Genomic DNA, 17,408 nt, shown 5'->3' with positions numbered 1-17,408 from the left:
TAATGGGGAATCTAACAGCCACAGTGTTGCTCATGTAAGTGTATATTAATGACACCAAATAAAAAATAAAAAATTGAGCGGGTTTCTGCAGAGTGAACAATTTTTTTATATCATTTTCTATCCTTCTGCTGTTTGCTTTATTTTTCCTTATATGCATGTATTGTGGCCAGAATTTTTAAAAGTAAGAAAAAAAATTGATAGTGAAGGGAAAAAAAAAATTGACAAAAACTTCCAGAAAGAGATTATTAAAGAAATAACCTACATATTTTATGTCTAAATTAAAAATTAATTTTTTTGTATGACATAGTTTTTCTTGGCATACAAATACAGTAAATCTAATTACTACATCAAAGTAGATTTAATTTTAGAGAGGATAACAAATGTTAAGAACTGCAAAATCCAAGTTTAATCAGCAAGTCCTAGAATTTTAAAGACTGAGATTCCCAACACACTTTTGAAAGTACAACATAAAACAAAGAAAAGGCTGAACTACTTAAAGTTGAGAATAAACAATTTGAAAATAAAGCAAATATTAGAAACTGTATAACTGAACATCTATAAACAGGCCTGGAATTCATAGCACTGTCATCAATTTGGAATATTATCAGAGTGACACATCAAATTCTAGCTTCCTGGAACAACATTAACCTTAGCCAGAGAGGCATCTCTGATTCCCTGTAGAAAAATGCGTCCCAAAAATGAGCTAGCAGAGAGAGAAATCAAGAAAACAATTCCATTCACAGTTGCATCAAAAAGATTAAAATACCTAGGAATAAACCTAACCAAGGAAGTGAAAGACCTATACTCTGAAAACTACAAGACACTCATGACAGAAATTAAAGAAGATACCAATAAATGGAAGCACATCCCGTGCTCATGGATAGGAAGAATTAATATTGTCAAAATGGCCATCATGCCTAAAGCAATCTACAGATTCAATGCAATTCCTATCAAAATACCAACAGCATTCTTCAACGAACTAGAGAAAAATTGTTCTAAAATTCATTTGGAACCACAAAAGACCCCAAATAGCCAAAGCAGTTCTGAGAAGGAAGAATAAAGCTGGGGGGATTATGCTCCCCAACTTCAAGCTCTACTACAAAGCCACAGTAATCAAGACAATTTGGTACCCACACAAGAACAGACCCATAGACCAATGGAACAGACTAGAGAGCCCTGATATAAACCCAACCATATATGTTCAATTAATATATGATAAAGGAGCCACGGACATACAATGGGGAAATGACAGCCTCTTTAACAGCTGGTGTTGGCAAAACTGGACAGCTACATGTAAGAGAATGAAAATGGATTATTCTTTAACCCCATACACAAAAGTAAACTTGAAATGGATTAAAGACTTGAATGTAAGTGATAAAACCATAAACTCTTAACAGTGGCTTTCTATTAGGAATAAAATTGAGGGGGTTTCTCAAGAATGGACTAACATTTACCAAAGGGAAAGGGACTGGAGAGAAAGGGTGGGGAGGGAGGGATAAAGGGAATAAGGGGCATTACGATTAGCACACATAATGTGGGGGAGGGGGGCAACAGAGGCAAAAATCTCCTGAATATAAGCATGAGCAACTTCTTCTGGAATGCATCTTCTCAAGCAAGGCAAACAAAAGCAAAGATCAACTCAAGGAACTGCATCAAACTAAAAAGTTTCTGTACAGCAAAGGACACCATCAACAGAACAAAAAGGCATCCTACAGGATGGGAGAATACGTTTGTAAATGATATATCTGACAAGGGGTTAGCATCCAAAATATATAAAGAACTTACACACATCAGCACCTAAAAAGCAAATAACCCAATTAACAAATGGGCAGAGGATATGAAGAGACAGTTCTCCAAAGAAGAAATTCTGATGGCCAACAGACACATGAAAAGATGCTCCACATCACTAATCATCAGGGACATGCAAATTAAAACCACAATGAGATATCACCTCACACCAGTAAGGATGGCCAGCATCGAAAAGACTAAGAACAACAAATGCTGGCAAGGATGCGGAGAAATGGGAACCCTGTTACATTGCTGGTGGAAATGTAAGCTAGTTCAGCCATTGTGGAAAGTAATATGGAGGTTCCTCAAAAAACTAAAAATAGAAATACCAATTGACCCGGGAATCTCACTCCTTGGAATTTACCCAAGGTATACAACTTCTCAGATTCAAAAAGACATATGCACCCCTATGTTTATCACAGCACTTTTTACAATAGCCAAGATATGGAAGCAACCTAAGTGTCCATCAGTAGATGAATGGATAAAGCAGTACATATACACAATGGAATACTATTCAGCCATAAGAAAGAAACAAATCCTACCATTGCAACAACATGGATGGAGCTGGAGGACATTATGCTCAGTGAAATAAGCCAGGAGGAGAAATACAAGTGCCAAATGATTTCCCTTATTTGTGGAGTATAACGATGAAGCAAAACTGAAGGAACAAAATAGCAGCAGACTAAGAGACTCCAAGAATGAACTAGTGATTAGTGAAAGGGGAGGGGTGTTGGAGGGTGGGTGGGGAGGGAGGGAGAGGGGGATTGAGGAGTATTAATGTTTAGTACACATGGTGTGGGAGAACAGTGTAGCACAGAGAAGGCACATAGTGGATCTGTGGCATCTTACTACACTGATGGACAGTGACTGCATTGGGGTATGGGTGGGGACTTGATAATATGGGTAAATGTAGTAACCACATTGTTTTTTCATGTGAAACCTTCATTAGAGTGTATATTAACAATACCTTAATACAAAATTTTTAAGAAATAAGAAAAAGACAAATGCATCCTATTCCCTGATCTGTTATCATCCCTTATCTCCTTACCTTACCTCATCTTTCTGAAACACCTGCCATATTATATATTGATTTTGTTTGTCTATTTTGTGCCTCTCTCTCCCCCAAGCTCCTTGACAGCTAAGACTTTATCATGGATTCCCTAGTAGACATAGCAGGTACTGACTAATTATTGAAGTATTTCTTCATATAACAACAGGTCTCAGAGATATCTTTGTTTTATTTATTTCAAACCGGCAAATCTAGTGTTAATTTTTAGATGACACATCTATCTCCATCCTAACTGTCTAATCAATAATCCATTTATTATATGCATTTTAAAAATACATGATTCTTCACTCTCAGTGGACTATTTATCAGGACAACCATTCTGAAACAAATAGAAATTCACAGATCAAATAAAATCAGTGTCTTAAGGGTCTGCTATGTTCAGGTCCTTGGGATGGACAGAATGGATGATGGCATCACCACGTGGCTCTGACCTAGAAGCTCTTGTCCTCCCATTCTAGGGGAATACTTAGGCAAGTTCTAGCTTCAATATACAAACTCTTGGCAGCCTGGTATTGATATAACTGCTGGACATGTTTTGACTCTGACTTCCTCTTTGTGTCTGAATATTTCCTTTTTATGAAATCCAGAAGTCATTCTCCCTTCCTTCTTTCACACATATAAAATATAACAGACTTAGTCCAGAAAGTTACCACCTGATATTTTAAATTTTGGGGAACATGTCAGACAGCAATTTCACTTTTCTTCAATATTGAAAATTTCAGTTTTAGTGAAAAAAGTGTTAGCACCAAGGGGAAAAACATTTATAGGGCATAAACCTAAAAAAGAAGAAAAGATAAGGGCATGCTGCAATGCTTCCAAACCAAAATGAGAATCAGAGTAATTGTATATTCAAACACTGCTGTGTTTTAACATTACATATTTGAATGGGCTTTATTTTCTGGCTGACATCAGCAAATACACATCAGTGACTTGATATCATACACAAGGGACAACTTGTTCACCCAAAAATGTTGTCAAGTCATACGCTTGACTCATTTTGCCAAGAGCCAAAGGTGCCAAGCATACCTTATGCCTTCCATAGCTTTGCTGGCTCCTGTCCCTGACTCTCTCAGAGGTGTTTCTGGCAGGCTGATGCATTCCAAATTGCTACTCATTATGACCCCAAATGCCAGATCACATGAACTGCTGAAAGTGACCTTGTGGGAAAACTGAATGGTAACCCAAGAATCACTAAATGCTTTCATAACGTTACAATTTTAAAACATATTTGCCATTTTATAACAGTCTTTCCAGAAACATGAAAATATAAAGATTTTGGTGTTGATTATTCAGATTATAACCAACCACATTTTTGGCTTATTTGACTGAAGCTGTGAAATAAGCATATGCTTCTGATGGAAAAATCAAACCTCCTTCTTTGTCTCCTGCAGGGTAGCAAATCTTGGAATCAATTATATTTATTTTATTATAACTGATTTGGAAATTTTTATCTTTAATATTTTTAACAATAGACAAGCTCCTTACTGCCACTTCCAAAGCATTTCCCACTCATTTCTATCAGTGACCGCACATCTTTTAAAGTCCATGACATCAAATTGCATGACCCTCTTCCCACCCTGTCACTGTCTTTTAATTCATATAATACATATTTATTGACTATGCCTACTATGAGCCATCACTGAGTCTCAACAATGCTTACAATTCTTTTATACAATTCTTTTATAATAAACTTTTCCCATTTTTCCTCCTATCTCAAGACGCCCTCCTCCTCCTATTCCAAGGACCTCATTTCTACTCCAATCCAGATATATTGGCTAAAATGTCAACCCAAAATTCACAACTTTAACCACACGCGTAAACATTTTACATATTCATCCATGCATTTTGCTTCCCTTTAAATTCTTAATTCTTCCAAAAGTTAACTCTAGATATCTGTATTTGGTCTTCTCTTAAGCCAATTGCTCCAGACATTTGTTCTCGGCCTACAAAATATGCCCACATCTTTCCTCCACTTACTTCCCCTCAAATGATTGTGGCCTACTTCCTCCTTCTGGAAAATGCAGACTATATGAATGCAGGCTTGTTTCTACTTTCATTACCCACAGACGCCTTAGAACTCGTTGCATCTGTACTTGACTGTCACCAACCCTTGAAATTCCTCAAGACCACAAATGCTAGTTCATGAAGGTCACTTTGGACCCAGAAGGTACCCCTTTGTTTCCCCTGAGATCCTCTCCAGCCTTGGTTACTATGGCATCAAGTGGGATCCCGTTTCCTGCCCCACCTGCCTGATGGCACCTCACTTGCATGTGCAGCCTCTTCACACATGAGGATTACTTTGGGTGCCTCCTCTTTTCTCCCCCTGCATCAGGGGTCACCAGTGGCAAAACATGGACAAATCCTGGCTTCCAGGCATGTTCTATTTGGTCTGCAGAGCATTGAGGTTGCTAGTTTCCACTGAAGTCAACACTTACAGATTAGAAGATTTTACATAAAATCTGGACTTCCAGTTTGTCTTGAAAAACCGTAATTCATACCAACTATGGAGTAAGGCTAAAAGAAAGAAGAATGTCAAATAGATATAAATGATGGTTTGATAGCAAAGTAATAATGAAAGACTGGCTTCCTCCATGATGGAGGAACCAAAAGATATTTTCAGTGGAGATTTTGAGGATTCATGCAGATTACCACAGATATGACTATGTTCATCCCACCAGTCTGCTCTTCTCACCCTTGTCAGACTTACCCACATCCTCACTTCATCCAGTTGTTTGCTTTACTTTATATTAATCCCCAACCTTATTTCAAAAAGGATTTGATTCAGTCTGTTACTTTACTTTTCCTCTGAATATTGAACTTACCTAATAAAATGTGAACTATGAAACAACTGAGATAATAAAATAATGTGAGCTTTAAATTTCAAAATCTGCTTCAGTTACACAGCCTATGTTGTCTATTAGATGAGTGATATTCATTTTCTTTAACCCAAAAGATTTCCTTAGTCTTAATTTTAGAGGTGATAAAGTTTCCATGGGGAAGAATATAAGAAAAGAATGTAGATAAGGACAGAAAGGTAAAAAAATCTGCATAAGGAAAAATAAAAGTCATTTTAATTCTCTCTCCTTTTTGCTTCCTTATGTAAGATACAAAAATGTATGTTTGGCAGTAATTAATCCCAAACACCTTTTTCCCAATGTTGACACTTCAACTTTCATTACATCTTATTCCAAGAGTGATATACACACATCTTTCTGCAGAGGTAAGAAAAAGTGAGAGTGGAAAGTAAAAGATGACCTATAAAGAAAAGGACACCCCTGTCTTCATTAAGGAAGAGCAGAGAGATGTCCCCTCCATACTCATTCAACTACACTGAAATGTTACCTAACATGCCTTAATTTTTAAACTCCTTATAGGGCAGAGTTAACATTTTGAAAGACTTACTTATAAGTTGAGAGTAAAAATCCACAGAGAACACAAGGAAAATTTTCTGCCCAACGGCAGCATAAATCAAGGTTTTGTTAGGCACATTTGATTTCTTGCTTTGGTGCCTTGCAAGCCCACTAAGCCAGGTTGCCAGGCAACCATGTCAGCCTTGCTCAATATAGATATTAAAAGGTTTAGGTTACATTGGAGGAAAAAAAAGGAGTGAAAATGAGCACAGACACATCCTTCACCTGGAAATTTGGGAAAACAAGCCATTTTTTCAACTCAGTAGAAACAAACGTATTTCATACTTTTGGCACACTCCATTCCCTGAGATGGTAAGGGTGGCTGATGTCCTCATTTGAAGTAATACACCTGCCCACTGTGTAGGGAGAAATACACTTGTCCACTGCCACCATGACTTGCAATTCTGGTTTTAAAACACTGAGATTTTAGAGCTTGAACAAATTCATGTTCATCTTAATAAAGTAAGAAGTACATGTCTAAAATGTTTTATAGTGGAGGGTTCTCTCATGGAGACCATTTTTGCTCTTCACTGGTAGGAGTAGGCCAGATATGACTCTACCCCATGGGTCAAGACTAAACAACTGTCCTCGTGAAGATGAGCTTAACTAGCGCCACAACCAGCCAAGGGCAGAAACACACGCGCTCCCAGATGGATCGCCTTCCTCTCCAGGCAGGACCCTGGCATCTCTGCAGTGTTTTTACACGATGGAGAAGTTGCCTTTGAACCACTCATGTGAGCTGTCATCGTTTGTAAGGCCAAACTCAGTATTGGCTCTTAGGCAGAGAAGCCAGTGTGGGCACTGAGATGTGTTTCTTCTTCCTTTTTTTACCTCCCTCTCTCAAATATTTCTCACATCCCTACTTTTCTGTCTGTACTCCCACACAGCCTTTAGGGAAAAACAAAACCAAACAAAAATAAACTCTACTCCTTCATCTCCAGAGGCACCACCAGTGGCCACCAAGGTTTCAGCTCGACTGCCTTCACTGTGAATTCTGCCATGGACTGAAGAACACAGAGGGACCCCTGTGAGCTGTCAGAGCTTAAAGGACACCTGCGTCCAGGTAGGAAGCGATGAGAGAGCTCCAGGAGGACAGCAGGCTCTCTGCTTAGCACAGATGGCACACGGCTGCAATCTGCCAGCTGGTCTAACAGTCTACCCCACACCTGACTGTTACTCACAATCAAAAATATGTGCCATCATTGGTGTTGCTGCTGTTCACACCTGCGAGCAGCTAAGAAGCTGGTCGCAGCCACAGACGTCCTGCCAATGTACTCATCACACCCCTGCAGTGTAGGTTGTGGGGATCACTGTGACAAGATTGCAGAGACGCCTCAACACTTCTATTCCCAGATGAGTGATTCCATTGTTATTTCTCTTGTGTCAAGATGGGATGCCCGATGCTGGTAACTTTAAGAAATCTATGAGAATGCTATTTCTTCCTTCTGCTTTGACAGATTGGTAACATTTTTACTCCCAGCATTTCTTAATGGTAATTTAAATAGAATGCTTAACTTGGGTTATTTTCTTGATTTCCTATCTCCAGGAAATGTGAAATAGTCCTGTCTTGCCTGTACGTTAGGAAGAGGTTTGGCGGATTTACTGTGTGGGGCTTGTTTAATCAGAAAGAAGACATAGAAGAACCTTGTCATCCCCCTTCATGTGCTTTCCTTCATGCTCCCAGAAAGCACTAAGTCAGCTCATTTCACTCTTTGACTTGAGAAATTAATAACCATCATACATTCAAGAGCTGGAAACTAGTGAATGGAGCAGAGATAAAAATGCCAAACTTCCATGGCGAGAGGAATACTGATACATTTGCGCTCCTGATCACAGACATCTCCTTTTTTTGAAAGGAGTGGGGCTTCCTTTGCATTTGGATACTTTCTATCTCACCTTAATTTTTTGGTAGAATGCAAGTTAAAACAGTGCTCTTTACTCACTGTCTCACTTCTTTGGATTAGCATTAGTTTTTTGGAGAAATCCCATCTTGCTTTCCTCCCCAGTGTGTTCTGAATAACCTGTTAATTTTTTCCCAGAAGTCACTGCATCAGTGTTGATGGTAAAAACAAACAGATTTTGGTTATATTTTAAACATGTTAATCATCAAGGACATTGCACAAATCTAGAAGTTTGAAATGTAGTATGTTCTGTTGGATTTAATGACATAAATGCAAACTTATCTTACACAAGGGCTACACATACACGTAGTGAGGGTCACTCTAGGAGCTCTTATTTCACATGACCTTCACTGATAAGACTTAGTACTGAATTTGGTACAATAGTAACAGCAATTAAATTACAGGGGTGTCGGAGTCAACTTGTTAACCAAGTAGTGGGAGCAGATGCACCAGGGTGTGAAAGCAGCACATATGTTCAGAAAAGTAGAGGTCCTACCCATGGATGTGGTAGGAAGTGGGCCAGAAATGTAGACTGAGTCCAGACATAGACACTCTCCGAGGCCAGGCTAAGACACCTAGGCTGGCAATAGAGGTCACTGTACGCAGCATGGCAGCCAGGTGAAATCTCTGCTCACTGTCATTATGATCCCTCTTGTTGCCCGTAGGTATATTTCCTGCATTCTTGTGATTAATCCTCACTACCACCATGTAAGGTAAGCATAATGATCCCCATTTTGCCAGTAAAGAAGGTAATCCTTGAAGAGATTGGTTAACCTGCCAAGGTCACAAAGCTGATGCCTCCTGCCTAACGCCAGTGAGTCCCAGGCAAACGCCCACTCCCCTCCACTCCACTTCAGGGTTCGAGCTGCAGAGCCATCTGGGGAAAGCTCACCCAGCCCTGGTCCTTCTCCCTGCTCTCTGCACTGCAATTGTCCACCTCTACTCTGCTCTAACAATGAGAGTGACCATATAGTGCGCTGTGCAAACACTTTTGAAAGTGTAAAAAGACACTGTTAATAGTTGCTGTGGAGCAATAGGCATAATATGGGGCTTCTGGTCACCCTAGTTTGACTGAATCCCTGAAACAGGGTTAACATTTATTTGGTAACTTAATTTGAAATCACTCACAATGGGATCTTTCCAACCTTTTCTCCAAAGACAGCATCTCTGAGGATGTCTCCATCTAACTGCTCACAGGGCCCCACCCCACCCAGCCCACACAGCAGTTTCAAGTTAGAAGGAAGCACCCCGTCTTTATTACCTCTCTTTTACCTTCCACCTATAGACAAGGATGGCCGCCACACCTGCCTTCTCCTAAGCAGCGGAATTGCGGTATGTGTGTGTGTGTGTGTGTGTGTTTTTTCTGAAGGGTCGAACCTGCTGATCAAGGCAGCTAATGCCCACTAGAGTGGTCACTCACAACCAGACGGCACGAAGGCCAGGCAGTAGGAACGAAATCCTAAAACAGGATGCAGACTCAGACACCTTTGACCATAGTGTGATTTGGTAACCCAGGGAAACTCTACCACCTTTTCATCTTTGGGGAAAAAGTCACAGTTGGCCTTCCCATGCCTGGGCCTTAAAGGCCTCAGGGGCATCTAAGACAAATGATGACATATCAACACCTTCTCCCAGAAATGTCACACTTCTTGGTTAGTCAGAACATAGTGCCCTCAAGTTTAGATTTTAAAAGATATCTGTCATGACCCTGCTTGAGCTTTTTTTAACCTTTACCCCAATAGTAAAAGGGGAAGAACTCAACAGAACACTTAGTGACTTGAGGATATTTATTCGATCTTCCTCACCCTTCCTTATCCACACTCTGATGGCCTTCAGAGCATGATCTGCAGACCCAGGAACACCCAGGCAGAGACGCCAGCCCCAAGGGAAAACCTGTTCGCACCCCAGCGTGACACAATGGCATGCAATGAGTGTGAACCCCACACGGGGTTGGGTCTCCCTCACTCTCAGACATTAGCTCTAACAGAACTAGAGATGCTGTCACAGCAAACTGGGAAAGAAACTCCACAGGCTGGAAGCTCATCTCACCTAAGACCAGTGCTCAAATCCAAGAGCAAGGAGCTGCAGGGGCAGGCAGAGGGGCCTCTGGCTCTCAGCCACCAGTCTCTGACGGTGGACCCCTTGGTCTTCTCTGTGACGGGAATCAGTTGGGTTCAGGCATGTTTAATTTAACTCTATCTGTGGAGGGTGAGGAGTCTGTAAAGGCTTTGGTCTGCCAGAGAACTGAGGAAAATCTGGACTGAAGTGAATTTACTGAACACAAGTGTTTGGAAAGGATTGCAGAAGGGAAAGTTTGAAAGTTAGCACACACTACAAAGGCTGCTGCAGAGTCTAGTAGGTACGAGACAAGAAATCCCTGAATTAGTGTGACAGCTGTAGGATTGGAAAGGACAACGGGAACAAATTAGACATTAACAAATTATTTATGCTAGCACTATAATAAGCACTTTATGTACAGTATTTTTTGACTACTCGTATAGGAAAAGTTTTATTATCCTCATTTTACAGATGAATAAATTGAGCCTTAGAGATTGATAACTTGTCCAAGGTTACACAGCTAGAAGAACCAGGATTTAAACTCAGAATCTTTCTCCAAAGTTCCTATTGTCCCCATGATAGTGCACTGTCAACAAGGTTTTGAAATCTGTTGACATGAGAGAATAATGTCACCAGTAACAGAAATGGGAAACAGAAAAGCAGGGGAAAAGTGTTAGTGTGGAGACAGAGAATGATGACTGACTCCCTTTCAAATGTATGAATATTCTCTAAGTTAGAACTATGATTATTTTTAAAGGGTACACATGTTAATGTTAAAAACACAATATTGGCAGGCATTATACAAATGCATACCTCTTACGATTTATGGCTGGCTATGTTAAGCACCACATTTATATTTATTAGAGATAGCTGGTGTAATCTCTCAGGTTTCCATGCCTTACTGCAGAGCCCATCTATTTACTGAAAAAAATGCTTATTGGAAGAAAAAACTGTCTCCCTCCACGTGTGAGTTTCTGAAATACTCTTAGCAGCTGTGAGCAAAAGTAAATAATTTATCTGTATCACCAGACACACCCTAATTTCCTGTCAACTGGGAGTGCACCGGTGTTTGAAATCAGTTTAGTAAAACTTCTACTGTGGCCCAACAAGGAGAAAGCACAGAGGAAATAACATTAGGGCAACACTTCCGCTGACAGTGATAGGTGTTCAAGGCATAAAAAGGAAAATAGAAAACTGGATGTTTTAAGAAACTATTATTGTCTGAAAGACCAGTGACTGAGATGCTTCAGTGAAACTTGGCTACCAAGTGAAGCAAGACCAAGAAGCAAATCTCTGGCAAAGTATAAAGAAGAAGCAGCTTTAAATTGATCCAGACAGACACATGCATCGACAGTGATCAGAGAGGTTAAAAAAAAAGAATAGTGACTCTTGACAATTTCAGAAAGACATCTACATGAAAGTAAGATGAAACTGATTCAGGGGGTCACCTGATCCAGGTAAGGCGCTGGAGTCTTTCTTGGAAGACAGCTTTTCCACTTCAGAGATGAATTAAGTGTCCCACCCTGTACACATTGTGCTTACTTTCCATGTTAGTCTTTTAGCCGATTTCTATAACCCCCATTGTATAACATAATAGCATGTGTATGCTTTATGCATTTTCTGGAGCATCTCTACCAAGAAAAAGAAAATAGGTCTTGAACTTCTAGTACTCCTTTCATCTCAAGCACTCTGTTACATGAATGTAATTCACTGATGCTCTTTATGGCCTCACTCTATTGCCTTAAATAAATTTTATTAGTTTCTTATGGTACATAATTTCAAAAATGGAACAATAGCTAGTGAAATATATTATGCAAAAATAATAATTATTACAGAAAGGACTACAGATTTGGAATACCAAAGAGTTTAGTGTGACTGATTTCAGCTTCTGAGAATTAAAAGAATGGCAACGGAGCTCACTCACTGACATGATCCTAAGGGAGAATCTGTTATTTTTGTATTTCCAGGGCAAAGTGACTTTTCAACAAAGGAGGTCAGTCAGATCTGCTGCCTTAAGGGGTCTATACAGCATTCATGAGCCAATGTCCACATGACCATGTCTCAAAAAACAGACCTCTAGAAAAGTTTTTAACAGCCAAAGAATATACAGAGATTCCACAATGAATTTGTACATTGTGTACTTAACCATAGCCTAACAAAATATAAAAATTGCTGTTGGGAGAGCTGCATTCCATCAGTCTGGATCCTGCCTCCCAAACCTTCCTTCAGTACCATCTTAACATTACCTTAACATTTATTCTAATGTCTGTACTTCAAAAACAACATCATGCACATTTGTGAAATTGTCCCAACAATATTAAAAATAAAAAACAAGCTTCTGAACTCTTAAGACCATAACCCTATGTAAAGCTTGAATGTGGCATGGCGATCACTTCTCTCCTGTTCCTTCCTGCTGTCTGTACCCTTATGTGGGTGGCAAGTGCAGGTGTGCTGGCCTATGAAGCCTCTACATAACCACTATTCCCTCAAGATTTGAAGAGAGGGATATAGATCTGTCTTGGAATCCCCAATGAAGCAAGTACCAAAGATATGCAAGTACATGCAAAGGACATAAGGAAATTCTAAGAATGTCACTACAGTCCAGCCACACTGGCCTTCTTGCCATTCCTCACATACCCTGGGCCCACTGCTGCCCAGGATCTTTGCACCTGAATAGTTCCTTTTCTGGAATAGTTTGATTCTGATGTTTCTCCATGGCTGACTCTGTTACCTTCTCATTGTCTTTGCTTAAAGTTTAATCAATGAATTTACAATACTCCCTTCCAATTTCTGTCACCTCCTAACCCATATCCCTGTTTTATTCACCACCTTACATACTACTTATCTACATATTTGCTTTTTGTCTGCCTCCCTTCACTAGAGACAAAGGACAAGGACTTTCAAGTATCTTATTCACTGCTATGTCCTCAGTGCCTGGCCTATCATAAAGAAGTTACTCAATAATATTTACTGAAAGATTGTTGAACCCTTATAGCAGGATGACATGATAATCCTCACTACATCTCAGAGAAATAGGGAGTTAATATCCTCTTGTTCATTTTGCAGCCAGAGAAACTCTCAGGCATGGTTAAGCAACTGCCCCGACACCTGCTGCCACAGGTGGGCACCAGGAACAGAAAGGTGGTGTTTTGCTCTGAGCTTGTGGTGGTCAGCAATGTGTGTTTTTATGTTGCTTTCATCATATGGGACAAAGCGTACCTAAGGAATACTTTAGAGAAGCCAGGGGTAGAGAGATGAGACCTGCTGTCACCACCACAAGGTTCACTATATGGTTCAAGGTGAGATGGCCCAGTTCATGCTCTTCTTGAACTCAAGTCTACATGAATGCTCAGAAGGAAACTGCCCCACAGCAAAGGCGGGATACCAGACACATTTCACTCCATGTAGCCAAAGAATTCAAGAGAAAGGTCATTCAATTCCTAAACCAACCACAACCGATTACATTGAAGTGATGGTCAACACGTGAAAGTCTGTATACACCCTATATTCAAAAGAAGGCATTCATACTATTAATAAACCAATAATATTACTTGTTCATTGCACAATCAATACACACCAACCAAAATACTGTATTCTCTATAATGCCACAGTAACTAAACTTGTAAATCTTGCTGGTGACAAACTGTGGTAGAGAGACATTTATATAGTAACATTATACAGTGGGACATGTTAGCCTACATTTTAAACAAGAAAATACACAAGTATTTTAACTCTATTAATATAACTGCTTCTAAGTTTTTAGCCAACAGCTTGAACTTTTCAAAAAATATTAGCATAATTGAGTCTATAGTAAACCAAACCCAACAGTGGTCTGAGCTTATAAAATGTTTCAAGTTTTGCCCTTATGGTAGAATCACTTCATTAAGCAGGCACTGCTTTGGGAGGATTAATCCTGTAGGATGATTAATCAGAAGGAGGGCATATACTTTTGAAACTACTCTTCCTTCGATGTTTATACACTGGAACAAAGTGACACACATCCATTTGGGCATAAGAATTAGCTACTTGAGCCATTCATACAGGAAAGGAAAGAGTTCCACTGGTTAGGCCAAGAATCTCTCTGTGAATTGTACCCCTTGGTCATATTAGGAGGGGATGAAAATCAACACTAGCTACAATACCAAGACAAAAATATTAATTTTTAAAAATGAGCAACTTGAAAAAATTTTGTCAGTCTTTGGAAATAGTTTTGGGAGTTGAGTTTTATACTAAGACACATCTCTTTAATTACATACTATGAAGAGTAACTGTCCATAACAGAAAAAAGATCAGTCACCATTTTCAGACAAATAATGTGCGAATTCATATAAAGTAAGAATAACCTAATTAGTGAATTTCCAATTAAGGTCATAAAAATTCTCTCTTGACCAAAAGGATGGACTCAGTTATTTTTCCTGAGTTAATAAGAAAACCACAATCACATCTAATAATAAATCTGTGATGAGTGTGGTTAGGTTGCATGTGCTGATGCCAGTTAAAACACTGGTGCTGGAGATATACCTTTATGTGGCAAGTAGAAGGCCTTTGCTGGCCTACTAATCTGAACGCATCAAGCTCACTAAAAATGGTAGCAGGGAACGAAGGCCACTTGTTCCTTTAAGACCTTACAGATTTTTCTCATTATTTTGAGCTCAGTCTGACATATTTTATTTCGTATTTTGGGTAGGAAACTAACTTGAAACAACACGAAAAGGTCAAATTTGATTAGAATTAATATGCCATTTTTATTCCTGGAATGTTAAACTTTCAATATATATGTCTGTTATTGGTTGACAAAAATTATTTAGACAGGTAAAATTGAGAAATATCCATTGCTATCTTTTTTCTAAGAAAAAAAGGAACTTAGCAACATGCCTAAATTATGAAAACTGTTCATCTTTCCCTTAAAATTTGACTTAATACCACAAAAAGAAATCCACACTATCTTTATTAAACACAAACATTAAAAGTATGCATTAAAAACATCTTAAAAGTATAACCTTGACTATGTAGTAATGCATTTTAAATTCTGTGTGCATTTAATGCATTTAAAATCCAAAGCAACTTAAGCATGGCAAAACCAACCTAGAGATTACATGCCTTTATAGTTCATATTTTAGCAAGCACACCATCATGCTTTTGCCAAAAGATTTCTAACACTTAAAAAGATATTTATATGCTTTTCTAAGGCAGATACTTTCTGAAAGTCTCCCAAACACTTCTACTAACATGAAACCACAAGATGTCTTTGTGTTCTCAAATTACGTGTTTCTGCTTCAAAAATATTTTTAAGAGCTATGCAGTCATCATCTACTTACCCAGGAGACATTTTTACCCTTAGGTGTCTTTAGCATGGCAACATGCAGAACTGAGGTGGCCAGCAACAGTTTCACCAACATGGAAAATCCAATGGAGTATGTTCCAAATGGCTTTGTTACCCAAATGCAAAAAGTTCCCTGGTTTGCCAGACACAGCCATCATAAGCAGCAATGAAGATAACCTGCAGGTAATCCATTTTTCTTCTCGGTACTAAGCATGTGCACACACATACCAACTCACTACTATAATTACTCAGTATGTGGAGACAGAAGCTGCAACATGAGTATCTTCTATAGAGCCGCAAAATACAGAGTGGAGTACTTCCTTAAACATTAAAACTTGAATGCATGTAGAAATGTCCGAAAAATCACAGAGGAATTCCTTCTTCAGCTGCTCAATTGCAATTCCCAATTACTCCCCAAGCTTTAATAAAAAGCCTGCTAGCAATAGCTTACAATTACTTAGGTAGAAAAATAGTGAAAACAAGTAGCACTTCGGAGACCTTTTTAGGTTAGCTGCTGGTGGCATCCATTTTAGAAGGCGTCCGGCTCCAGGGCTGTCCAGAGGATAAAGAGAATGCAGAGCTCAGTTTCAATAAATAATACATAGTCTCAGGTACAGTGTGTACCTGTGAGTACCTTCTGTGCAGCCTCTGTCAGTATTGCTCTCTCCGCAGTCCTAGCGTCTCACAGCGCACCTGTTGTTATGAAACTGCTCTGGGAGAGGCTGGTCTCCTAACAACCAGGAGCATTTGTTTATAAGGTAAGAAAAACAGAAGCCCCAGAAGGGAGCAAATTAGAAGCCCCAGAAGAAAGAGCAAGGCTGGGAAGTCAGGGTTGGCTCTCCCCGCTTTGTCTCTGTGTCCTTGTGCCCCTTTTCTTTTACCTCCTGTCAATCTAGATTAACTAAGCAGATCCAGGCTAAATTTTGCAACTATCAGTAGTGATTAGTGTGAGTTGATGAAATCGGATTATACAGGCGGACCTCTGCTTTCTCCCTTGGCCAGCTGCCAAGCCCCCAGTGGGAAAGCCTGTTCTCCCTTCAAGTCAAAGGACTGAAGCATTCTGGAAGGTTCTGCTGGAGAGAATATGCTAAAAGAAGATCTGACCACCTAAAGCTGCTCAGATACAAAGGGGGAGGAACCACCTACGGTATTCACACTTCACTGTGTTTTTCTTCCAAATTCTACTGTTCTCTCATATTGAAAGATAAATTACCATGAAAGAAATGAATAACATGTTTTCATTTCACCAATTTTATTTTCCTAGAAGGGTAACCAGATTGACTAACAGACTGACGTCATGGGAGACTACCAAAGGGTCTGGGAACAGAATTTTCAACCAACTCAAAAATCAGATGAAAAATTAAAATAGAAAGCCGAGGTAAAAAGGGTGTTTAAAATGAAAGATCCCCTTCATTGTGTGCATCCTGTGTCTATGTGTGTGTGAGTAAATCTCATCTGCCTCATATGATACAGGCTCCCAAGAAATGGCTCATCTCTACTCTATTTTTTCTCTTTGGGTAGCATTTAGTATTTATGGTTGCTTGATAACCACTGTTGACTAGCAATTCCAGTACAGTTCCATTATTTATTTTAAAACAGTTCTTTGATTATAATTTTCTGTTCAAGTTTTCTGCAATATAGTATTGAAAAATAAAAAGCAATCTGGAACCTGATTATTTTGTTTATTAAAGTATCATTGCTATAAAACTGGAACCTGATGTTTTAACTAAAACATCAACAACTGGGAATTACTTACTTAGAGTTGTATCCTTATATTTTAAATTTCCTAAAAATCATGAAGGGATGTCCAGTACAAGTTTAGTGTTCTAGAAGGGAGTTGTATAAAAGTAAGACTGGAT

At 39.2% G+C, this 17,408-nt stretch overlaps 1 protein-coding gene across 8 annotated transcripts in view; it reads right to left on the bottom strand.

The window, feature by feature from the left end:
- CACNB2 (calcium voltage-gated channel auxiliary subunit beta 2) overlaps positions 1-17,408 on the bottom strand; it is a 401,898-nt gene that overhangs the window by 210,045 nt on the left and 174,445 nt on the right. The window contains exon 1 of one of the 8 annotated variants that reach the window (XM_037000686.2): positions 15,545-16,194. The exons of the other annotated variants lie outside the window; for them this stretch is intronic. Coding sequence (XP_036856581.1) covers positions 15,545-15,625 — 81 coding nt within the window. The 5' untranslated portion in view covers positions 15,626-16,194. Of the gene's footprint in view, positions 1-15,544; positions 16,195-17,408 lie in introns of those variants that run through there. 8 annotated transcript variants of the gene reach the window in all.

The sequence above is a fragment of the Manis javanica genome, chromosome 2 (genome assembly GCF_040802235.1).
Source record: "Manis javanica isolate MJ-LG chromosome 2, MJ_LKY, whole genome shotgun sequence".
NCBI classification, from domain to species: Eukaryota; Metazoa; Chordata; class Mammalia; order Pholidota; family Manidae; genus Manis; species Manis javanica.
This window is presented reverse-complemented; position numbering and strand designations above follow the sequence as displayed.